The sequence below is a fragment of the Thalassophryne amazonica genome, chromosome 12 (genome assembly GCF_902500255.1).
Source record: "Thalassophryne amazonica chromosome 12, fThaAma1.1, whole genome shotgun sequence".
In the NCBI taxonomy this organism is placed as follows: Eukaryota; Metazoa; Chordata; class Actinopteri; order Batrachoidiformes; family Batrachoididae; genus Thalassophryne; species Thalassophryne amazonica.
This window is the reverse complement of record NC_047114.1, coordinates 56,582,647-56,608,206: the sequence shown is the minus strand read 5'-3', so window position 1 is coordinate 56,608,206 and position 25,560 is coordinate 56,582,647. Positions and strand designations below refer to the sequence as shown.

Here is a 25,560-nt window from a genome sequence, read left to right as displayed (position 1 = left end):
TTTTTCACGCCTGTCGGTTGCGTCATTTGCTGGTAAGCAGCCTTTGTGTGAGGATGGGTGTAGTCTGTCGTCGTTTTTTCTTTGCAAGGAAATGGCGGAACGACTGGAGCAGCGCGACTGCATCAAATTTTGCCACAAACTGGGCAACAGCCAGGTGGAAACCATGCGGATTATTCAGACGGCTTTCGGTGACGATCCTCTGGGCATCACACAGATTAAGGAGCGGTACAACCGGTTTAAAGATGGTCACACAATGGTGGAGAGCGCGCCGCGCTCCGGTCGGCCATCAACATGCTGAAACGACCAGATCATTTCCAAAGTGAACGCTGTGGTGATGTGGGACCGTCGTGTGATTATCTGAGAAATTGTGGAAGAGGTGGACATCAGCACTTTTTCTGCACATTCCACTGTGACAGAAGATTTTGCCATGAAAAGAGTGGCGGCGAAATTCATCAGCACGAAGCTGATGGCGGAACAAAAGCACCACCGTGTTGAAGCGTCACAGGACATGTTGTGACATGCCCAGCTCGTCAACCATTCGGAAGATTCAGACGGCTTTCGGTGGCTTTTCAGTCGTGTGATTATCCGAGAAATTGTGGACAAGCTGGACATGTCAGGGCATGTCCTGTGAGACTTCATCACGGAGGCGCTGTTGCTGCGCCATCAGCTTTGTGCCGATGAATTTCGCTGCAACTCTTTTCATGGCAAAATCTTTGACAGTGGAATGTGCCAAAAAAGTGCTGATGTCCACCTCTTCTGCAATTTCTCGGATAATCACACGATGGTCCCACATCACCACAGCGTTCACTTTAGAATGATCCGTTCATTTCAGCATGTTGATGCCGACCGGAGCGCAGCGCGCCCTCCACCGTTGTGTGGACGTCTTTAAACCGGTTGTACTGCTCCTTAATCTGTGTGATGCCCAGAGGGTCCTCACCGAAAGCCCTCTGAATAATCCGAATGGTTTCCACCTGGCTATTGCGCAGTTTCTGTCAAAATTTGATGCAGTTGCACTCCTCCAGTCGTTCCGCCTTTTCCTTGCAAAGAAAAAAAACGATGAGAGACTACACCCATCCTCACACAAAGGCTGCTTACAAGCAAATGACGCAACCGACAGGCGTGAAAAAAATCACGCATGCGCACGAAGGTTCAAGGTTTGCTCATGCAAGCACACGTGATTCAAATCCATCAGGTTTTGAAAAAAATAAAAAGGTCGGATACTTTTCTAACAGACCTCGTACAAATAGATTTCTGATGGCGCAGTCCAGAAAGTAATTGAAAGCCCGGAGCTTGACCCAGGATGATTGTAGCATTTGAGAAGCTGAGTTTGCAATCAGGATATACACTAGTTCTGCGAACATCACAGCATTATCTACAAAATCAAAGTCAGCAAACATTTCCTAGCCAAAAGAAGACAGTAAAGCCACTCGTTTCCACTACCCTACCCAACACCCATGCTACTATTGAGCAGTGTATGATCCAGAACACATCTCTGAGGAAAGTGAGGAGAAGCTTTGCACCACTCCAACGACACTGTGACTTTATTCAACTTGATACAATACCAGTTTCAGAGTGGGTAGCTCATAAGGAGCTGGTCTGTTGATATGTAGACTTGAGTTCGAATCCTGCTCATACCTATCTGTGCTCTTGGACAAGACTCTCATTGGTTGGGGAAGTCAATTTGAGACGTCATTGTAAAGCACTTAATAAAAATGCACTCTTTTTTATTTAACAGTGCATTTCAATATTTAATCCACTGATTTAATATAATGGCAAGTTTAAATTTCATGTAATTGTATGTTTTTGAATACAAAATTAGCTTCTTTTGACGTCTTTCTATTTTAGTTTACCGTGCAATGTATAATGTTCGAGGACATTGGCTGGCACATGAAATAATGTCTTATAATGTGCCATCAGAATGGCATACTTCCTCTGTTGATATTAAGAACACAATTTTATAACTTGCACTTTTATTAAATGGAAATTTGCCAGAGGGCCACGAGCCCTGTGCGACGTTGTCAAAGTCGCTACGGCTTCGTTCTAAGTAATGCTAATAATACTAATACTAATAATACTACTAATGATGATGATGATAATAATATGCGCGCGCGTCACTTACCGGATGTGTTAACTTTGAGGCGGAAGTGGAACGCCGAGTTGACTTGTTTTATGCGATCGTCGGAAGACTTTTAACAGCAAATAAATTTGCTTTTGTATAAAAGGCTTCACGTTACATTTCGATTTTCTCAGTCAAAATGTTTAACAGACAGACAAGTTTGTGGATGGGTGATGTAAGTGTGATGTTTTCCTTGTGTACCGTTTGCTAGCGGCTAGGTTATTTAGCTCCGTGACTCTGACCTGATACCACAGTAACTATTATTAAGTGTCTTCTACACCATTAAATGTGGCATAAATCTCTAAAATAACTGCTCTTAGCGATATCGCACGATTCGTAGTTGCCCATTAACAGTCTTTAAGATAACGTAAACCTGTTAGCTAAGACGTGACGTAGCTAGTGCTAGTTAACGCTAGCTCAGTGTTCTTATTACTCGTCAGGGCGTTGAACACTAGGACTCATACGTCTCAGGGTTAACTAACAAACACAATAAATAAACACCGGAATGTTAAAGCTTTGTGAGGGAGTAAAATAAATAAATAAATCAGATTCAGCGATATTATTCCTTCAAAGTTGTCATTTTTGTCTTGGTGGCTTCCCTCAGGTTTTGAGAATTGCTTCCTCCAAACATTTATCATACTGAACCATACTGTTTGTATATCTTAAAGACTAATGTAATTGAAGTTTAAGACACATTTAGAGACTTGGAAATGCTCATGTTTCTGTCCTCATATGTTAAAAGAAAACTGGCTGTGAAAGTGATTTATGTTCTATTTAGTTTGTCCAGTTACTAATGCCCAAGGGATGTAACAATGCATCGTGACTCATGATAATCAGATTGTGAAGCCTGTATCAAATCATATAAATTACTGTTGTGATAACATGAAAGGTCAACTAAGGCATGGAAGAAATAATGTCCTTTTTCTGAAGAATCATAAAATAAGAAACAAGTGGCATCAAGGATTGTAATTTAGATTGCAGAATGTTTCTTTAAAGTTAAACATTCATCACAGATTTCTTTCTACGTAACACCCCTATTCCACAGGACACCATTCTATTAACGATCCCCCACGTTCCAGAAAAAGTTCAAAAACGGGATGAAATGGCTTACTTCTGCATGCCTCCTATCAGGCTGTCTTATAAAGTTCAAACCTGGCAAACTGCTAAAAAACAAAAGTAAAGCTGCACCCTGCTGCATTCTCAGCCAGAACTGCAACAAATGCTACTTTTGCTTCAACGTTTTACCCCGTTGGAGCACAATCAAACAAGTATCAAGCTGTATTCACTAATACCCTGTTCAAAGATGATAGAACATGATTGAAGCTGTTAAGCCTACGAACACTCGGAAGTGGCCGCGTAATGATGCCGATTTGCCAAATCGTGATGAAATTTCTGAACAGTTTGAAATTTTACCCCATTTCAAAACTGTTGCAGATGATGACCGTAACTACTGTGTATACCAAGTTTGTTCAAGATTGACAAAAGATGGATCAAGGAATTACTATGATGCTTCAAACCACGCCCCGATTTGCTATTTGGGATGAAATGACGCTCTGTGGAATATTGGTGTAAGTGAGAACAGTGATGTAATTATATAATGAACAAACTCATTTTTATATTGTCCCTGTCATTTAAACCTCCAGTTTTTTGCTGTTATGCTTGAAATTATTATGGTGCCAAAAGGTAAAACTGAAATGAAATTTCTTTTATGGCATCTTTATTTTCAGATCTGGAAGTCTGAAATATAAGTGATACCCCCAAAATATGAGTTCTCAAAATGTTTTAAAGTCTTGAAAGCATCATTGAGATGAAGAACTGCGTCATGTTTTACTACTGTTAAGATCAATTTTCAAGCTTTGTCTTAATGCATAAGGAACAGTAAGTCACTACATGTTACTATGAACCTGTGGCTGTTCTGAATCTGTGTGCTCCAGATGTGAACCTTCTACTCCTGCTTTAGCTATTGTCCGGTTCAACAGTACACCGTGTCAGAGCTTATGATTGGATGAGGTGCAGGAATTTCTTGTTATGAAAACAAAGCCCCCCAAAAAACCTTTCTTCTATCATTATGATGCTGTATGCCATTTCAATTCAAACTAGGACTGCAAGCAGTCATATACGGGCCCTCGTGCCATGCGACCGCCTACCCAGGCCAGCACGTTACCTTGTGACTAGATGTGGGCAGGTGTATATAGGGGCGGACCCTAAACACACAGTTCAAGTTTCAAGCAAATCAGAAATGCATGAGAGTTATGACATGTTGATGGTTCATCCACTAGGGGGTGCTCAGAGCACAAAGAGAGGGGCCAGGTGTGTTCAGGGGCCAACCCTCATCACATGTGAAGTTTCAAGTTAATTAGGCAAAGCATGAAGGAGTTGTCATGACTTGATGTTCCATGGTGAAGGTTCAAAATGGCAGCACCATAGCGGCCACACCCTTTGACATAGAGAAAAGCTTTCAATAACTTTTGATCAGTATTGTCTGTGGATGATCTGAAAGAAATTTGAAGTGCATTGGACAAAATTCCTAGGAGGAATTTGTTCACATACAACATGTGGAAATCACACCAAATTTACACAAAAATTCAAAATGGCTGACTTCCTGTTTGGAGGAGACCAATGGTGCAGGAGACTTTTTTGTACATCTATGCAAGTCACGTGTACCAATTTTCATCTCCCTACTCCAAAAAAAAAAAAAAAAACCCTATGGGGAGGGGTTTCTGAAGGTTGCAAGGGGGCGCTATTGAGGCATTTTGCCCCGCCCATGGGCGACGCCCCTAGGAATTGTAAGAGGTTGTCGTGCTCGACCTGTGTATCAGTTTTCATGATATATGACAAAATTAAAGCTGTCAAAAGGAATAACGTAATTTCATGACAAAGGTTCGATATTCGGCACGCCGCCACACGGACGCCATTACTCGTAACAACACGGTGATCATTGCCTATGTTCACTAACTTGTTCTGCATGTTTTAGAAGTGGAATGAAGTTGATGGGGTTAACTATGTGACATCAGTACCTGTTAAAGTAAAAATAGGACATTTCCTGTTACTACCGGGGGGCGCTATGCATTAGGTAGGAAGTTAATATATGCAGACATTCAGGGCGGAGCCCTCATCATGTCCAGGAAATTTGAAGGATCTATATGAAGTATGTGGGCGTGACAGCTATTCGAAGTGAAACGGCGTGCTCCGAAACACTCGCCAGACTTTGACGAACCCTAGCAGCCTAGACCTACAGAAATTCTTTTTATAACTTTTGATCAGCATGGGGTCATGATGATGATGACCAAATTTAAAGACGATTGGATGAAATTCCTAGGACGAGTTCGTTTAAATGTTAAGTTGTGGAAATGGCCAAAAACGCAAAAAATTACCTCAAAATCGAAACTTAAAATCTAAATGGTTGACTTCTTGTTGACATTTCACCATGACATTTACAGACTTTTTTGTGCATCCCAGCATGGTAAATATGTGTACCGAATTTTGTGAGGCTACAAAAAAAAAAAAAAAAAAAAAACAGTGCGGAGGGTTTTTTGAAAATTTCTAGGAGGTGCCATTTCGCCATTTCGGTGCGACCATGTGCAAGACCTCCAAAATATCAAATTTCAGATCCGGCTGGACGACTTTGCAAAGTTTGGTGAGTTTTTGAGCATGGGAAAAGGCCGAAATTGGGGCTTGAAAAGTGGCAATAATAATAAATAATAATAATAAACAGCGCAATTACAATAGGGTCCTTTTAGGACGTTGTCCTACTCGGGCCCTATCATATTGAATTGTGTGTTGGAATTGTCACTACATGCAGATATTTCTGCACCATGTAAAAAAACAAAACAAAATAAAACATAGGGTTTAAACTGCAACTAACAATTATTTTTGTCATTGATTTTCTATCACCTACATAAAACCTGTGCCAGATAAACACAGAGATTCATGTCAGATCTGCTGAAGTGACGCAGAGCAGAAAAAGACAGAAATGAAAAACAAAACATATTTCACAAGGCTACGACTAATGATTGTTAATGATCAATGTTGATTATTTTACTGAGCAATGCATTGGTTCTTGGTCCAAAAAATGCCAGAAAATGGTGAAAAATATACTCAACAAAAATATAAACGCAACACTTTTGGTTTTGCTCCCATTTTGTATGAGATGAACTCAAAGATCTAAAACTTTTTCCACATACACAATATCACCATTTCCCTCAAATATTGTTCACAAACCAGTTGAAATCTGTGATAGTGAGCACTTCTCCTTTGCTGAGATAATCCATCCCACCTCACAGGTGTGCCATACCAAGATGCTGATTAGACACCATGATTAGTGCACAGGTGTGCCTTAGACTGCCCACAATAAAAGGCCACTCTGAAAGGTGCAGTTTTGTTTTATTGGGGGGGGATACCAGTCAGTATCTGGTGTGACCACCATTTGCCTCATGCAGTGCAACACATCTCCTTCGCATCATCTGTGAAGAGAACACCTCTCCAACGTGCCAAACGCCAACGAATGTGAGCATTTGCCCACTCAGGTCGGTTACGACGACGAACTGGAGTCAGGTCGAGACCCCGATGAGGACGACGAGCATGCAGATGAGCTTCCCTGAGACGTTTCTGACAGTTTGTGCAGAAATTCTTTGGTTATGCAAACCGATTGTTTCAGCAGCTGTCCGAGTGGCTGGTCTCAGACGATCTTGGAGGTGAACATGCTGGATGTGGAGGTCCTGGGCTGGTGTGGTTACACGTGGTCTGCGGTTGTGAGGCTGGTTGGATGTACTGCCAAATTCTCTGAAACGACTTTGGAGACGGCTTATGGTAGAGACATGAACATTCAATACACGAGCAACAGCTCTGATTGACATTCCTGCTGTCAGCATGCCAACTGCACGCTCCCTCAAATCTTGCAACATCTGTGGCATTGTGCTGTGTGATAAAACTGCACCTTTCAGAGTGGCCTTTTATTGTGGGCAGTCTAAGGCACACCTGTGCACTAATCATGGTGTCTAATCAGCATCTTGATATGGCACACCTCTGAGGTGGGATGGATTATCTCAGCAAAGGAGAAGTGCTCACTATCACAGATTTAGACTGGTTTGTGAACAATATTTGAGGGAAATGGTGATATTGTGTATGTGGAAAAAGTTTTAGATCTTTGAGTTCATCTCATACAAAATGGGAGCAAAACCAAAAGTGTTGCGTTTATATTTTTGTTGAGTGTATAAACTTTTCACAAAGCCCAAGATGACAGGTCACAGAATTTGGACATGCAAGGATTATTGATTACCAAAGTAGTTGATGATTAATTGAATAACTGATCAATTGTTGAAGCTTCAAATGTAATGCAATTTATTTGGCTCTGTGTGTTCAGTTGGACCCATATATGGATGAGGCCTTCATTAAACAAGCCTTTACCGCTATGGGAGAATCACCATTTGGAGTCAAAATCATCACTCACAGGATAACAGGGTAAGAAATATTCAGAAACACTAAGAATAGTGTGTCTAAAATGTAGGCACCCTAGAATTTAACATACACAAACACAAAATCACATTTGAAATGTCCAGGTGTTCTTATTTTATATATATATATATATATATATATATATATACAGTGAGGAAAATAAGTATTTGAACATCCTGCGGTTGTTCTCCCACTTAGAAATCATGGAGGGGTCTGAAATTTTCATCTTAGGTGCTGTGAGAGACATAATCTAAAAACAAAAAAAATCCTGAAATCACAATGTATGATTTTTTTTTAATAATTTATTTGTATGTTACTGCTGCAAATAAGTATTTGATCCCCTACCAACCAGCAAGAATTCTGGCTCACACAGACCTGTTAATTTTTCTTTAAGAAGCCCTCTTATTCTGCACTCTTTACCTGTAATAATTGCACCTGTTTGAACTTGTTACCTGTATAAAAGACACCTGTTCACACAATCAATCACACTCAAACCTGTCCACCATAGCCAAGACCAAAGAGCTGTCAAAGGACACCAGGGACAAAACTGTAGACCTGCACAAGGCTGGCATGGACTACAGGACAACAGGCAAGCAGCTTGGTAGAAGACAACAACTGTTATGATTATTTATTAGAAAGTGGAAGAAACACAAGATGACTGTCAATCTCCCTCGGTCTGGGATTCCATGCAAGATCTCACTTTGTGGGGTAAGGATGATTCTGAGAAAGCTCAGAACTACACAGGAGGACCTGGTCAATGACCTGAAGACAGCTGGGACCACAGTCACAAAGATTACATTAGTAACACATGATGCTGTCATGGCTTGAAACCCTGCAGGGCAGCAAGGTCCCCCTGCTCAAGCCAGCACATGTCCAGGCCCGTTTGAAGTTCACCAGTGACCATCTTGATGATCCAGAGGAGGCATGGGAGAAGGTCATGTTGTCAGATGAGACCAGAATAGAGCTTTTTGGAATCAGCTCCACTTACCATGTTTAGAGGATGAGAACAACCCCAAGAAAACCATCCCAACTGTGAAGCATGAGGGTGGAAACATCATACTCTGGGGGTGCTCTTTTGCAAAGGGGACACGACGACTGCACCGTATTGAAGGGAGGATGGATGGGGTCATGTATTGCAAGATTTTGGCAAACAACCTCCTTCCCTCAGTAAGAGCATTGAAGATGGGTCATGGCTGGATCTTACAGCATGACAATGACCCCAAACACACAGCCAGGGCAGCTAAGGAGGGGCTCCGTAAGAAGCATTTCAAGGTCCTGGAGTGGCCTGGCCAGTCTCCAGACCTGAACTCAATAGAAAATCTTTGGAGGGAGCTGAAACTCCAAACCTGAAAGATTTGGAGAAGATCTGTATGGAGGAGTATGTGTATGCTGTATGTATCTGTATGCTGCAGTGTGTGAAAACTTGGTCAAGAACGACAGGAAATGTTTGACCTCTGTAATTGCAAACAAAGGCTACTGTACCAAACATTAACATTGATTTTCACAGGTGTTGAAATACTTATTTGCAGCAGTAACATACAAATAAATTATTAAAAATCATACATTGTGATTTGTGGAATTTTTTTTATTTTTTTTAGATTGTCTCTCACAGTGGACATGCACCTAAACTGAAAATTTCAGACATATATATATATATATATATATATATATATATATATATATATTAAATCAGGATTTACTTTGGTTGTCTTTTCTTTCTATTGTAATATTTCTGTCTGCGTCTCCAGTGGCTCAGCAGGTTACTGCTTTGTGGAGCTGGCTGATGAAGCAAGTGTTGACCGCTGTGTCCAAAAACTCAATGGAAAACTGGTTCCTGGATCAAACCCGGTCAGTTCTCTGGTGTTACTGCAAAACATTTGCTCATATTGCAAACACTGTAACATAATTGTTTTTCTACAAATATGGTAACCGTTGAATACCACCTTCCTTTTTGTGTATATACTTTTCTTTTTAATAAGTGACGCCTATTTTGTTGACTTGAATGTGGATGGTGGAGCTCAAATAGTCTTGGTCCTCATTTATTTTTTGACAGTAATGCTATAGCATGTTTATAAATCAGAACAATATCATATACCTGATACCTCTGTTAATGGAGTAGTGGAGTAGTGTGTGCAATGTTATTTTGCTTTATGATTTGCTTTCAACTACCATTTAAAACATGGTTTTCAGGGGTAGACATTGAGTTTTTGTTCTCTGGCCCAGGAGGCTAGTTACATTTTCCGGCCTTCCTTCAGATTTGCTAGTTACCATTTATCTGGTGGTTGGAAAATATTCAAAACATCTTGTAGAATGCTGTGAACACAAGCACGTAAACAGGATATGTACAGTTTAACTTGTATTGTTTTTGCCAATATGCTTTTTTGCACTTCCTTTTGTTGGTGTTTTTGGGTTTAGTTTATGTGGGTTTAAAAGACATTCAACCATTTTCAGATAATTTGTTCAACTTCAAAATTGCCAAGCATTCAACTTTGCTGTAAATGTGAATGTGAGCAGGTCTGATGCCTATGTGTCACACGTCTTCAAGCCTGGACATCTGTAGCTGTGTCATTGCCTCAAGTGGTGGACTGATCCAAGTGTATGTGTAAATTGCAGTATTCGTAGAAGTTGACATGTCACCCATTGCACTGACAAATATTCAAAAGATTAATATTTCCAAACTCACTGTCTGTTCAGTGCGTTTAAAATTCACATTGGCCTCAGTGTTATAGTACCCCCCCCCCCCCCCCCAATTGCTTTACTCAAACACAGGAGAAAGTCATTCACCAGGCCAGTGTTAATGTGCACACCTGAGTTTTACAAGGCACAGCTAAAAAATAGTAATAGACACTAATAGGTGAAAATACATTCTGTATTTAGTAACACTGCTGTAGCAACATGACAAATACAGGGTCTGGTGACATGAAATCAAAATCTTTCTGCCAACCTGAAATTATTGTTAGTCCTGAGTGGCGTCTGTTGTTGTGAGCTATAGCTGTAGTTACAATGTTTGGCCTATGAGCTGGCCAAGCTACCGGGCTCCCCATCCACTGACCTGTACCTGCTGCTGAAGGTGGTTGAGAGGCTCCTTGTACATGAATGTACTTTGTTTGAAGCTGGAGAATAGAGACTCTGGTAGGAACTAACTGAGGAATGGGCTAAAGACTGTTCTGGGTGGTGGAGGTATGTAAACTCAGTTAACAACCATAATAACTCTGTGCTCTATTTCCAGCAATATCAGTGATATACTACACATATTGTTTTTGGTGTGAGCTTTGCTTAGCATGTGTATTTTCTCTCTCTCTGTAGCCCCGGAAGTTTAAGCTAAACTTTGCCACCTATGGCAAACGGCCAGAAGCAGGGTAAGTAAGACATGATTTACATTCTTCTCTATTTAATGAAAGTGACAATTATTATTTAAAATAGCTACCAAATTTTAGTGAAGATTTATAGTACATTATCAGCATGGTGTCTCTTTGTTGAAGGCAAAAAAACAAACAAACACTTAATTGGGATCTCCCTAATTGGTGGGGATATGACTGTATTGGCTCAAACGTAAGATAGCTCTAATTAAGATGTAGTTTTGGAAAAAATACTTTCTGAAGACTATATCTTTATTTCACTTATTTATTTAAGAAAATGCCTTTAGTTGACAGTAAAACTAATACCATTGCCTTCAACAAAGTGGTGCCTAATGCCAAAGTGGTGCCTAACTCCTCAGATTATCATGTCATTTAGTCAATTAATTCCCCACAAGTGGAACTTCCTGCCCATGCTTTGTGCAGGTGCAAGGATGAGGGATGTGGATGGATGTGGGATCAAATGCTACTGTTTCTGAAACTAGCATGTGTTCCCACATTGACCATATACTCTCAGCTTCATCAAACTGAATAGAAAATGAATGGAAGTACAAAATTACTCAGGATGTCACGTTTACTCTGAAGTTGCTTAAAGGAGTTGCCTTCTTGTTCTGCTTCCCTCAGACCAGAGTTCTCAGTGTTTGTTGGTGACTTGGCCTCTGAAGTTGATGATTTCCAGCTGCACCAAGTTTTTAAGAAATACACTTCCTGCAAGGGAGCCAAAGTAGTCACAGACCAATATGGCTACTCCAGGTATAGTAGCTCATAGAGGTTAATGAGAAAGTATTTTATATAAGCTGGTGTTTTAAACTGTGCTGCATTTTCATTTCATTTGTATGTACAAATGTTTGGAGCATTACTGTAAGCAAAACACAATAACATACTGAATTTCATTGAAGTGTTTAGCAGTACTATGGACGTTGACCACCAGTGCATCTACATCTATTTTCGAAAAAGGCTGAAGAAATGTTTTCTTGCCATTTTATGCTAAAACTATTGTTTTCCCCATATAGGCTAAGCAAGAGCAACTCACAATTCAAGTGATGCTACCTCATGTTAAAAGTAAAACAACAAGTTTCAGTTCTACCATAATAATACCCATTATATTCAGCTTATATTGCAAGTGGCTATTTATTGCCAAGTATGGAGTGTGTTGTGGAAGGGAGAGGAGGTGTAACTCTTGTTTCAATCACAGAGGCTACGGCTTTGTGAAATTTGGGGAGGAGAACGAGCAGAAGAAAGCGATCGAGGAGTGCCAGGGTACAATGCTGGAGGAAACCATTGAGGCTCAGCGTCGCTGTTGCAAAAAGGTAAAACACAAACAAGGGAGCATCTGTACATCTACAAATAAATGCTGCCTGTCACTACTTTACACTGTGCACCTGCTGTAGCTAGGTCTATAGGTAATTGGACAGTGACATCAATTGCCATCTCATTTCTCCCACCGCATATAGGTAGTTACGTAGGAGCGCACTTATTGTTTATTCCTGAATTTTGTGAGGTTTGCCGGCAACCACATTTCTGTCTCTGACTCCTTTGTAATCTGCAGTGTGAAACAAGAAAGCTAGCACTAATGTATCAAAGCGTGCTGTTTGTTTATTTTTGTGTTTAAGAAGACAGATTATGGTTATTTTTTTCACGAGTTAGCATTATGGTTTACTTCTGTGAGGGTTCCCTCTGCTGGTCACATGATGCAAAGAAGAAAAATGGCCTAAAATATCTGTGCATGAAGAACATTACTCGGTTATAGTTCCCTAAAGGCTGCAAAAGGAAAAAGCTGCTGCGCAGTAAGGACGACCAAGAACGTGCGCTTATGTTCGATGCAGAACAGTTAAATGCAGCTAGAATTGCTGCTAGTGAACCAAAATATATCTTTTGGAACAGTTACGGATTAGGAGGAGTGAACTTTGTTGGCATTAGACGGGAAGAAACACTGTGGCACAGCTCTTGATCACCCGGGAGGATCCTGGAAGAAACTCCATGGCACAGCTCCCAGTCACCTGGGAAACGCTGTGGCACAGCTCTCGATCGTCAAGGAGACTCCGGGGTGCTCTTTGCTGGTTTGGAGCACATGCAGGCACAAACAGAGCTGGTCCCTGCCAGACTTGAGGAGCCTGTTGGTGGTCGTAGGTTTCTCATTTTACCACCACCATTGTTCAGTTTATTGGCTTGTTTGTGTTTGTATGTTGGAAATAAACAAGATAATTTTGAAGGATTTTAAATTATAAATTAATTTTATTTGTTAAATACTACTTATTGCAAGAATTTTTTTTTTGCACACCTCCAGTACAACAGACTTTGAACTAATGCATGTGAAAGTAACAGTAAACAAATGCTAAAAAAGTTTTAAAAATAAGCACATTAGCCAGGTATGACAAAGTGAAACAAAAAAAAATCCAGAGGTTGACATGCAATGCATTTTAGGTCGATTTGTTTTTCCTGTATGCAGTACAGAGAATTGAATAGTGTTCCACATTATTAACATTATTAACATTCACATCGATGTGACCACCGTTGTGTATAGATGTCAAAGCACTATGACTAACATTTATTCCATTGATGCCAATCTTTAACATGAAAACTTTAAAAGAAAATGATGCATAAGGAACACAACTTATAAGAGGTTGAGATCCAAATGTACAGCTGAAGTGATGGCTGGATTTTTTTTTTTTTTTTTTTCCATTCGACTCCTCCAGTTTGTTTGGGGTTGCCAAAGCAGGTCATCCATCTTCACTTTGGAACTCCCATTTTTATGATTGTAATATTGATTTGGCACAAGTTTTAGATTGGATGCTCTTCCTGACACCACTTCAGATCTACAAGGACAAAGAACCTGCATGTTGTGATACTGGGAGGAACCTGAACAGCCAGAGTGAACTTTGGCAGGCACACAGAGAACATACAAAGTCAACACAGAAAGGAAGTTCAAAATACTGTGAACAGAGCGGACCTGATCAAAGAAGAAGCAAAATTATATATATATATATATATATATATATATATATATATATATATATATATTATTTATTATTTTACGCTGCTTTTGAACATGCCTGTATTATGTTCTATCTGGCAACATTTGCGATTATGCTCGTGTAATGGTCACCGGTTATTCACACTTTTCTCTGGTAGTGGCTGGCTTTGGAACATTTTTGAAGAAAACAGCCTTCAAATAATCTCTGTCTGCATATAGTGAGTTACTGTTACATGTTGTGTAACAGCAGTTCTTACATAACACCTTCTCCATGCTGCTATCAGGTTAATATGTTTTTGTTTAAAAAAAGAAAAAAGTTAAGCTGTAATAGAATAACGCTTTTTAAAGCACCTGTAGTTTGCACGCTGTGAAATTGACTTTCGATATGCTGATGTATTTGTCCTAACGACTGTTACATGGCCTAGATCATGAGCTAAAAATAAAACCTCTGCGGAGCACTGTTGAAATCAAACAGGACAAGTGGAGACTTTCAGCTTTAATTTTGAGCTATTAATATCCAGATAGAATGGAAGATGAAAGAATTTCCACAATTTTGACAAGCTATAAATTTATTGACTGTGAAAAAATAATGCTTAAAATGTTTTAAATGATCATTTTTAATCCCTTGCTGGTCATAGAAATGCACGCCATCAGACTCTGCATCCGTTACACTCACTTAGCTTAAACAAAATTTATCGAACTGTCACCATATTTGAATTGAACATCCAAAATGATTGGCTCTCAGAAGAGGTCAAATTTGAGCATGATCAACTGTTACCATGACCGTGTAAGGACTGCCCACCATACTGTACAGGGTATTGATTTGTGCAATTTATTATCCCGTGACCGTTGTAGGGTTTTTGGTTTTTTGTCACCATCGTCTCACAAGACGGAAGGAGCCTACTATATTATCCCATGACAGTTGTAGGTTTTTTTTTTTTTTTCCTGCAGTAGCTGGTTTTCTCATTTTCATATCGCTACCTTAAACAATTGGCTACAGAAATGCACCAGTATTTGCTCTACTCCCAGCTTTAAAATTTGAAAGTCTGGAACACAGGTAGTTGTTTTAATTTCAAAATACAGTATCGGAACATAAGACATGCTTCAGTAAATGTCTCTTGATTTGTCTATCAAACAGATAGAGCCACCGCTAAGTTAACTGAATGCTGGGGTACAAATCACCAGCAGAAGATGCTCTGTGGAGGAGTGTGTGTTCTTTTCTTTTCTGAATTGAAGCTTTTATTGGTAGACTCGAGGTCAGTAAATATACATATGAAACAGGACAGATAAAACAGAATATGAAAAACTTAAAAAATAAATCAGTGTAAAGACATACGTTTCAACCAGTACAATCTGAGCCTGGACTACTGGTGTGGACAGCTCACAGTGGGATTTGAAAGTGTCACAGTGGGATTTGAAAGTGCAACAGTGACCCTATTTTCAGACTTACAGTAGTGTTCAGAATAATAGTAGTGCTGTGTGACTAAAAAGAATAATCCAGGTTTTGAATATATTTCTTATTGTTACATGGGAAACAAGGTACCAGTAGATTCAGTAGATTCTCACAAATCCAACAAGACCAAGCATTCATGATATGCACACTCGTAAGGCTATGAAATTGGGCTATTAGTAAAAAAAAAAGTTGAAAAGGGGGCAGTCACAATAATAGTAGTGTGTCATTCAGTCAGTGAGTTCCTCAGCTTTGTGGAACAAACAGGTGTGAATCAGGTGTCCCCTATGTAAGGATGAAGCCAGCACCTGTTGAACATGTTTTTCTCTTTGAAAGCCTGCGGAAAATGGGACGTTCAAGACATTGTTCAGAAGAACGGCGTAGTTTGATTAAAAGTTGATTGGAGAGGGGAAAACTTATGCGCAGGTGCAAAAAATTATAGGCTGTTCATCTACAATGATCTTCAAAGCTTTAAAATGGACAAAAAATCCAGAGATGTGTGGACGAAAACAGAAAACAACCATCAAAATGGATAGAAGAATAACCAGAATGGCAAAGGCTCACCCATTGATCATCTCTAGGATGATCAAAGACAGTCTGGAGTTACCTGTAAGTGCTGTAACAGTTAGAAGACGCCTGTGTGAAGCTAATTTATTTGCAAGAATCCCCAGCAAAGTCCCTCTGTTAAATAAAAGATGTGCAGAAGAGGTTACAATTTGCCAAAGAACACATCAACTGGATCAGTTTGGATATGTCAAAATACTTGAAGAGGTCATGTTGCCTTATGCTGAAGAGGACATGCCCTTGAAATGGGTGTTTCAACAAGACAATGACCCCAAGCACACTAGTAAATGAGCAAAATCTTGGTTCCAAACCAACAAAATTAATGCCTCGCATATGTGAAGAAATCATGGAAAACTGTGGTTATACAACTAAATACTAGTTTAGTGATTCACAGGATTGGTTAAAAAAAAAAAAAAAAAAAAACAGTTTGAACATAGTTTTGAGTTTGTAGTATCAACAGCAGATGCTACTATTATTGTGAACACCCCCTTTTCTACTTTTTTTTACTAATAGCCAAATTTCATATCCTTACGATGTGCATATCATGAATGCTTGGTCTTGTTGGATTTGTGAGAATCTACTGAATCTACTGGTACCTTGCTTCCCATGTAACAATAGTGGGGGAGGTGATGGTCTAGTGGTTAAGGTATTGGGCTTGAGTCCAGAAGATCATGGGTTCAAATCCCCGCCTGACTGGAAAATCACTAAGGGCCCTTGGGCAAGGCCTTTAATCCCCTATTGCTCCCGGTGTGTAGTGAGCGCCATGTATGGCAGCACCCTGACATTGGGGTGAATGTGAGGCATAATTGTAAAGCGCTTTGTGCATCTGATGCAGATGGAAAAGCACTATATAAATGCAGTCCATTTACCATTTAACAATAAGAAATATACTCAAAACCTGGATTAATCTTTTTAGTCACATAGCTCTACTATTATTCTGAACACTACTGTATCCAAGCAGTCCATAAACTTAAACATTAGATTATTTGAAAGTGCACGCTCCTCAAGTGACAAATATCTGACCGGCACTCCCCCATCTGTGGACTCGAAGAAGGATTCTCATGGCATCAACTTGCAACCTGTGTGTGTTTGTGTGTGTGTGTTGTTTTTAACCACAGATGGGCCGTGTGCAGTGTGCTTTAAACTGAACCACTGTCACTTGAGTTGAACAGAGACTAAACAGTGGTATTTGCCTGAGCAGGCAGCTTCATCATTAATTTGATCGGTAAAATTACCAAGGTATTTAATCCTTTTACAGACTTCAAGACAATTGGTGGACAATTTGAATGCTCACGTACTGGGCCTTGCCTATGTCTTCCAGCCAAAGCTTATAGCGCTCCATTTGTTTCCAAGGTGTGCAGTGGCTTAAGCATATTGTTTTTTTGTTTTTTTTTTTATCTTAATGACACACACTTGATATTGTTTATTATATTTTAGGAAATAGAACAAGTTAACATTGAAAACTGGGTTATGTAAACAATTACCTTTCCGCTATGTTGCTAGTAACTGATGCTTTTTGACACATTCAGTGTTCACACAAGCTGACTTTGCTGAAGTAAAATGTGTAGCACTGGTGCTATGTCGCACTTGCAGAGAGTCCAACTGTTATTTTGACATCAGTTTCAAACATGTCTACTTTTTAATCACTTGTAGGACCTGCACCTTCAAATTCCTGACAGGGATCCCATATTTAATTCTACATGATATATAGCTGTTTGTCATGTGTCTGCATCACACACAGCACATGACCTTCTCCCATCCCTCCTCTGGATCATCCAGATGGTCATTGGCGAACTTCAAATGACGGTGTAATCTTTGTGACTGTAGTCTCAGCTCTCTTCAGGTCAGGAAGAGGAAAAGATTGAGTCATCTTGTGTTACTTCCATTTTCTAATAATTACGCCAACAGTTGTTGCCTTCTCACCAAGCTGCTTGCTTATTGGCCTGTAGTCCATCCCATCCTTGTGCAGGTCTGCAGTTTTGTGCCTGGTGTCCTTATACAGCTCTTTGGTCTTGGCCATGGTGGATAGGTTGGATTGTGATTGATTGAGTTTGTGGACAGGTGTCTTATACAGGTAATGAGTTCAAACAGGTGCAGTTAATGCAGGTAGAGAGTGTAGAATACTTCTTAAAGAAAAACTAACAGGTCTGAAAGCCAGAATTCTTGATGGTTGGTAGGTGACAATTTGTTTAGCTGTTCCATTTTACTAGGACAAACTACATATTTTTGCATTTTCTTTCACCCCAGCTTTCATAACTTTTATTTTTTGTAATTGTTTTAAATAAATTTCTTCAAATAAATTGGCTTTTGTTGTGTTACAGCCAGAAGATGACCAGCTACAGTGCGGGCCAGGGCCAGAGTTACAACAACAACAACAATAACTACAATCAGACGCAGACCAGTTACTATGGTAGCCATAGCGGTGGGGGTCAAGGGGGATATTACTCACAGTGGGGGGGCTATGATCAGTACAGCGGCTACAACACCGGCTATAACAGCGGTTATAACAGCAGCTATAACAGTGGCTACAATAGTGGGTACAACTACAACTACAACTATGGGCCCTATGGATACCCCCCACCAGGACATATGATGGGACCGCCCCCTCCCGTGGGAATGCCACCCATGTCCACTGACATGTCAGGAGCCGTGGAGGTAAGTTGTGTTCAGAGTCTCCCACCGACACTCTTAAAGAAACACACCAAACGTGTGTGTGTGTGTGTGTGTGTGTGTGTGTAATCTTCAAAATGCAGCGTTTCATCAAACTGCAGAAAACACATGATCAGCTTTGTCTTCTCTTAACTTTGTTAAATTAAACCGCAGTAAATGACAAACACATTAACATCCTTCAGTTAGCTGCTGTGTTGTTCCTGCAAAACTTCACAAAAGCCTCGATTCCACTGAGTGGTCAGCGGCGGTATGGTACGGGTCGGAACAATTAAGTCTAGCTTGGCTTGCGTTACCACTGCCAGCGGTATGCTTTTGTTTGGAAGGCACAGCATGTCGATATTGATGTGCACGTCATCGAGAGCACGTGCACTGTCGCGCGGCCTCGCCCCCTCCAAACAGAGTAATTTACCTTTTTTAATTGAATTACCTCCACCAGTGAAGGTGGTGGAACTTGTGTTTTTCCCGTTTGTTTGTGAACAGCTTGGAACCCACAATTTTCCATATATCATTGTGACTATTTATAGACTATTCATATCATGATAGGCAAGAACTGATTCAATTTTCAAGATCAAAGTCAGGAAAAATCTTGGAAAAATCACTATCCTTTAACATTGAACAAATTTTCAGAAATTCATAACTGTCAAAAAAGATTTCTTTCATATTTGATTGTGTCCTTTATTGACTGACGAAGTTTGATCGAGATTACAGAAGTTGTGGCCATTTAAATTTAACATTGAAAACCCCATTTAATGTATAATTAATCAAACGTGCCCCAATCACTCTCATATTTGAAAGTGAGGTGCAGACTGGCACTCACTATAAGAATCTGATCCAGGTTGTAGATTTTCTGGACATTTGAATTTACTATTGAAAAGCCCATTTGGTGTACATTTTGCATTATATCTCAATCAGAAGTGCCTCACTCCCTCTCATTTTTCTGTTATGGATTTACCTACACCACCAAAATTGGATGGAGGTTCCAATTTTATGCCCGTTTGTCTGTCTTCCAGTTATCAGTCGGAAACCAAGTGCCAAAAAGCAACGACAAATTGCATAGCAAAGATAACCAATGTTCTTTGAAAATTATCTGAAAAATAATTCAGAACCTGAAAAGTTGAAGGGGAAAAAACGAAACAAAACCTGACAATACCACAGAAAACTTTGATTCAAGTGCATGAAGTATATGCATACTCCTGACATTTGATCCCATCTAATTTAACTTGTGAAAAGCCACTTCTAACAGGACTTCGACCTTGGAAATTTTTTTCAGAGGTAAAAATCTGTGAAATTGCAAACTACTGTTGGTAAAGGTTTGCCCTCTGAGTGCAGTGCTCTCATTTCATTTTTGTGTTTGTGGATTGTGGGATTTATTTTTATCGTGTGCAGAATGCTGAAGAGATGACATGTCTATGATAAATGCTGATGTGAACGAATGAGGCGCTGTGACTCTTTCTTTTAAAATAAGTTAATTTTGTTGTTGTGAGACAAATCGCCGGCGTTTTCTGGTTCAGGCTGAGAAACAGACCGGGAGCAGACAAACACAGAGGAACTTCTTTAAAAAATGCTGCGTTTCTTCAGCTGCAATAAGGAACTAAAGTATTTTCTCTCAAGTATAAGGACGTTTTATTTGGATAAGCTTTTGTCAGGCTGATGAATCAGACTGAAACAGTGTAACGGGTAAGATTAAGGCTTTATATTTGTTCAGTGTGTGAATAGTTTTAATATTTGAAACAGTCTGAGCTGTTTGTATGACGACTGCAGCTTTCACTTTAGCTGTTGAGCCAATCCATGCACAGCAGCAGGTTAGCACCTCCCTTTTGTAACTGGTCCATAATTTTCTGACCCCAGCCACAGGGTATTGAAAAGGTGGTACGGTACGGGTCGGTTATTTTAGTGCCCATTCCTAAATCTGGATGACTCAGTCCACTTGGTGGAAACGACGCTAAACATTTCCTGAGCCCACTTGCTATTGTTACTTAGAAGGATGATAGACTGTCATTATCACTGTCCCACTGCTTTTCACCTGCTATACAATGATTTGTGGTATTTGAGAAATAATTTGTGGTTTGTTGTCTCCTCAGGGAAACCAGGAGGAAACTGAGGATATTGAGGAGCATAATGCAGAAGGTGACTTTTTAAATTTCCATCCATGGTTGTCATATGGAGTTTTACAAGTACTTGTTTAACTGGATCTTCAGACTCTGAAATTGTGTAAAACTGAGTTTGATTTATTTCAGCTTATTTTTTTCTATGAGAAGAGAAAGATGCTCAATATCAGAAGAGTCTGCTTTATTTTTCTAGCCAAAATATTAAAAGATGCAGTTAAATTGTTAATTTTATGAGACCCAAACCTGCCGTTGAGCTACATTTCCAACAGCTTCCAAAACCCCATGTTTATTGTTCAAGAAAGCAGAAACTTTGATGTGCACGGATTTAAAATAAAACAAAAATGTCGCTAGCTTTGCTATGTATGCTTGCATAATTTACTGATAAAGTTAGTTTGCTAACTGCTACACCAGATTTTGATGAAACTATGCATGCATACATTTATGTATTCAGGGGTTTGCTGCTCACACGTCACAAACATTTCAGTCGCACAGATAATTTCTGGCAGCAGTCACAGGTCTGCACTCATGTTGCACTCTTGTCACTTGTTCACTTTACTTTTTGGCTTATGCTCATTCTTGCAGTTTTGTTTCTCGTCACTTATTTCATTCCATGAGAAGTCAAATATACAGGAAAATATTTTGTGTATACAAAAACTGCTGTAATTGTTAAAACTTTTCAGGTAAGATGCATGTACGTACACCATGATGTGGTAGATGGCAATAGTAATATAAATTTGTCAGTGCCCCCAATTCCCCCCCCCCCCCCCCCCCCCCCCCCAAAAAAAAAACACTGGGTAATATTACTTTCAGTCAAATCTGTAACAAGCGTGACTGTGATGTTTGGCGACACCGGCTGCAGTAGCAAAAATATACCAGCCACTTAAAAATATATCAGCCACTTAAAGATATATCAGCCACTTAAAAACAGGAGTGGAGCAAAGGGATGTGATTGAGACGAGCCCTCTCTCAGCGGTAGTCAGAAAGGAGTTTTTATTACTCTCATCTTGCTGTTGTAGCTCAGTGGTCATGATTCATAGATGAAATACTTCAAGCTAGAAAATGTCATGAGGAATCGAGAGAGCTCTACAGAGTTTGCTGCAGTCATGAAAATGTTACATGTAAGACAGAAAGGCAGGCTTTATTTTTGCTTGTCTACAATAGTATGTTAGTGTAAATAAAAGCATGAATTTTAGCCCAGAGGGTTACTAGATTCTACTGCTTTTGTGCTGGGTTCTCTAGCTTTAAGAGACCAAAAATTGGGATGTATGGAGCTGAATGAGCAGACAAGCTGAAGCTCTGTGTGCACGTTGGCCTCAAGATGCTTTGGTAGATGGCTTAAAGAAAACCCACACGTGCCCAAATATTTATGGACCTCACTTTCAGCTTTTATTGATGTCATTTAGAATCCAGTGGAACCATGAAATGAGATTCTTTGCTGAATTTGGTGACCCAGGGCAGGCCTGCAACAACACATTTGGTGTTTTTTGTTTAAACAAACCAGATAAGTACTCAGTGAAGTTGCATCATTCTGAGCAAAATATTTACTCCAGTTTTCACCTGATCATGCTGCCAAACGCACAGAGATATGGATGGAGGTAATCGCTGTCCAGTTGTGTGTAGGGCTGCAGTGAGTCCCTTCAGCTGCTCCCTTGTTTTTGCACTCGGGGTCGCCACAGCAAATCCAAGTTGGATCTGCATGTTGAATTGGCACAGGTTTTACGCCGGATGCCCTTCCTGACGCAACTCCACATTACATGGAGAAATGTGGCAGGGGTGGGATTTGAACCCGGAACCTTCTGCACTGAAACCAAGCGCATTAAGCACTTTGCTGCCACCCCTGCTGTGTGTACGGCTGCAGCTATTGATTATTTTAGTAATCGAGTTAGTTATTCTGGCGATTAATCAAATAATTGGATAAAAAGTACTTTTCCGTTTTTAAACAGCAGCAGTCCAGGGCTATCCCTAAGCAATGTCACTACGCCATCACGCAGATTGTCAAATTTATTGTATCCCTTTCTGTTTTCCTGAGTAATTATTATTTTTCACATCTTTACACGTTTTGGATCTTTCCCGGTGTCCGGAGCTCAGCACTCCCCCTGACATCGGACCATAAGTGCAGGCGGTCAGTGAAATCCTCAGTCAGTCAGGCTGCACGTGAACGTGAGCACAGCCTGTGAAAAACTGGGCTGGAGTGCAGCTTTTCCACATAAGCCACACTGATAAATCCGCTCTGTACCCTGTTCATGAAAACTTGACTTAAAGTGCACGTAGAGGGCCGAGTCTATTCGCCTGGCGGCCGAGGATGCAAAGCCATGTCAAAATGTCTATTCGCCCAGTCGTTGGCTGAATAAGGCACAAATAGTCTATTCGCCCCATCATGGTTGGGCCAAAGTCTTGACATTTTGCTGAAATGGTGATGGGATGCAGGTTTTTTATTTTTTCTTGTTTTTTAAAGGTTGGTGGACTGGGTCCCTGCGTGAATTTTTTTTTTTCTTTCTCTGCAATTCAGCAGATGCATTTCAGCTGGAGGTTGAACATGCAAGCCTTGCAGTCACTGTATCTTTTTTTTCTAAATTTAAGTTACTATGTTTGTTACCATGAAGCGTTGTGTGTTGCCCAAAAAAGCGAAAATTAAAAAGTGAAACACTCAGTGCGACTATGAGCCAAACACAGAAGAAAGAGGACTTCTGCTGAGAGGATCTTCTTTCACAGACTGTGGCCGGGGATGGAGCTGTGACTCAGCCAGTGTGAGGGGAGTGCTGAGAGCCCCTCACACCGGGCAGAGAGAAACAGCAGGCGGCTGACGGGCGAATAGCTAACTTTGACTGTGGGTACCCGGCCGCCGGGTCAATAGTCACTTCCCACGTAGAGCGGAGAGCAGCCAGCGGATTAAACCATGTGTTTTTAAAAAGCAAACACACTGCTTCACTTTAAATGTGCAGTAAGCTGTTTCAGATGATCAGAGTGGACCCTCTTTCTCTTAAAAAGCTTAATTTTACTCTGTGTGTTGCGTTGGAAAGCTATAGTTTTAGGTGCTACATTGATTAGCTCTTACGCAGCTTTTGCGCATCCTGTAGTCTTCTGTTTCTTTGGGGGGGGGGGATTTACAGCACCACACACAGGCCTGGCTATGTACTACAATGTTAAACAGAGCGAGGCAACAGAATTTGCCTCGAACATTTTTTGTAATCGAATTATACAAGTTACTCTACTAATCGTTTCAGCCTAGTTGTGTGTATGTGTATGTAAACGTGACGTGTGTGTTTGTTTCCAGAGCCGATCCCAGAGTGTGACGTGGAGGCGTGGAACAAAGACTCATGCAAGCGCAGTGAGGAGCTCTATGACGCCTTGATGAGCTGTCACTGGGAGCCGCTCGACTCGATCACCTCCTCCATCCCTTCATTTTCTTGATGACCTGATTATTTCTTCTTCTGTGTAATCCTTAATTTTTTTTTTGGGGGGGGGGCCAATTTTATACATAAGCATGTCCGCATCACAGTAATACCTTAAAAAGCAGCACGTCAGTGGTTATCCCATTAAAGGCTGATGGTTCATTTATAAAAAAGAATCTGCTCATAATACTCACTGAGTTGATTTTACCATAACATAAAGTTGTACACTAAGTTAATATTTGGTCCATACTGTTCCTCTGGACAGACGAGTTTGTAGACACGGTGCTGATGTTCTGTGTTGTTCATTGGCTGCTTGAATCTCTAGCAATTCAAAGTTAATGATCTCACATTTTCAGCTTGTTTGTTTGCTGCTGGGAATCAAACGTGTCCCAAAACTGACAGTCACACCAGCATCATAACATTGTGTCCTTAATTACTGTGATGTTCTTTTGTTTACTTTGACCCTATTTAAGACAAATGTTCAAATACTGCTTTGTCATGTGCCATTTGTCCTTTATATTTATAGTTTGTATCAATAGTTTGTTTTTATTGGACAGTTTGATTAAATACCTCTTTTTTCATCCCGTTTTTTAAAAAAATAGAGATTTATTGAACATTTCGCATGGATAAATTTAAAATATGTACTTTCATCGTGCTCAAAGTCAAATGTAATTTCATCACTTTTTCACGAGAAGTTAATATCACTTTAGATATATATGTGGTACAAATTTGTTTTTATTGTGTGAGCAGTGATGCTGCTTTGATTGTGTGAAGTTGACAGTTTGGCTCTGTTGTTCAGGCAGCTTATCTGTGGTGTCTGATAGGTTGATAATTTGTATATAGTCAGATCCAAAAATAGTTGTGTAGTGCAGAGGTTTTGAGGGCAGTCAAGTCCAAGAGGACGTGTAGCTTGCTTGAGCCCCGACTTTTTTAAGGCATTATTGTCTTCCGTGTGCCTTATAACTAGCAGTAGAATTCGTGTCAGTGACATTCACTGCACCGCTACACTAATAGTGCAGCAGATAACTGTACTATCATTAATTTCTGGAACAAGCACCAAAATTGGCACACATACTCCTTAGATGTTAACTCTTAAAAAACTGATTGGCCATTTGAATTTTCAGTAGGCAGCCAGGTAGAGTTCAATTGAGGAATTACATAGGGGCCAAAATTAAGATACGCCAATCATATTGAAAACTATACCACATTATTTGTCTGACCACAAAGATTCCAAAAAGGTATAGTTTGGACTATCTGACTGAATGTTATGGAATTATGGGGTGAAAACAGCAAGAATGGTGACAAAGGTCAATTTCATTCTGTACAGAGGTCAAAAGTTAAAGTTGCTCTAATTTTGGTAAAAACTGATGCAAATTATTAGTTGAGTTAATAGGGTTTCAAAAAGGAATAGTTTGCACCTTGTCTTGCTTAGTTTATCATATTATAGGGTAACATACGCCACATGTCACAGAATCC

At 40.1% G+C, this 25,560-nt stretch overlaps 1 protein-coding gene and 1 long non-coding RNA gene across 2 annotated transcripts; one reads left to right on the top strand and one right to left on the bottom strand.

Annotated features, from left to right (window-relative positions):
* Positions 1 to 516: 516 nt before the first annotated feature.
* LOC117521543 lies at positions 517 to 13,881 on the bottom strand. The gene is made up of 3 exons (XR_004563965.1): positions 12,998 to 13,881; positions 1,487 to 1,492; positions 517 to 526 (listed from the first exon to the last, which is right to left on the bottom strand). It is a non-coding gene; the product is annotated as an uncharacterized LOC117521543 (long non-coding RNA).
* Positions 2,133 to 24,257, top strand: LOC117521542 (tRNA selenocysteine 1-associated protein 1-like). The gene is given in 10 exon segments (XM_034182864.1): positions 2,133 to 2,291; positions 7,479 to 7,576; positions 9,319 to 9,418; positions 10,877 to 10,929; positions 11,551 to 11,679; positions 12,122 to 12,196; positions 12,198 to 12,236; positions 18,236 to 18,569; positions 20,666 to 20,711; positions 23,967 to 24,257. Coding segments are annotated over 10 exon segments (1,047 nt in total). The 5' UTR covers positions 2,133 to 2,255; the 3' UTR covers positions 24,104 to 24,257.
* The last annotated feature ends 1,303 nt before the right edge of the window (positions 24,258 to 25,560 follow it).